Below are 414 nucleotides of genomic sequence, written 5' to 3' on the forward strand. Positions count from 1 at the left end.
CCCCGCCCGCCCGCCCGGCCCCCCCGGCCTGCCACCCCCCGTGCCACGCTCCCCACTCACAAGTGCGGCTGTGCTCCTTGGAGAGCAGGTAGTTGGCGAGCGGCGGCGTGTAAGTCAGGCACTGGATGGTGGAGTTCAGGAAACAGGTATTCCCCAGGTTCTGCAGCCCAGCGCCGATCCGGTGGACCATCTCCCACTTCATGGTGATGTGTTCCATGGGGAAAAGCACCTTCTGGGGCACGGGGATCCCATCTTCCTTGACGCCCTGGGTGAGGTCACTGCCTGCAAGGAGGAGGGTGGTGAGCTGCGGGGGTGCGGGCTGCGGGGAGGGGTTCCCCCACATAGCTCTACTTACCCTTCCTGGTGGTCTGCTTCTTCTCGGGCCTGCGGGCAGTGGTCTTGGCCGGGGGGTTG

At 66.2% G+C, this 414-nt stretch overlaps 1 protein-coding gene across 1 annotated transcript in view; it reads right to left on the bottom strand.

The window, feature by feature from the left end:
• LOC104508599 (ubiquitin carboxyl-terminal hydrolase 36-like) overlaps positions 1-414 on the bottom strand; it is a gene marked incomplete at its 3' end in the record, with an annotated part of 7,545 nt that overhangs the window by 6,934 nt on the left and 197 nt on the right. The window contains 2 exon segments of the mRNA XM_010150281.1: positions 61-282; positions 356-398. Of these exon segments, the coding sequence (XP_010148583.1) occupies positions 61-282; positions 356-398 (265 nt within the window).

This window comes from Eurypyga helias, unplaced genomic scaffold, assembly GCF_000690775.1.
Source record: "Eurypyga helias isolate BGI_N326 unplaced genomic scaffold, ASM69077v1 scaffold30904, whole genome shotgun sequence".
NCBI lineage: Eukaryota > Metazoa > Chordata > Aves > Eurypygiformes > Eurypygidae > Eurypyga > Eurypyga helias.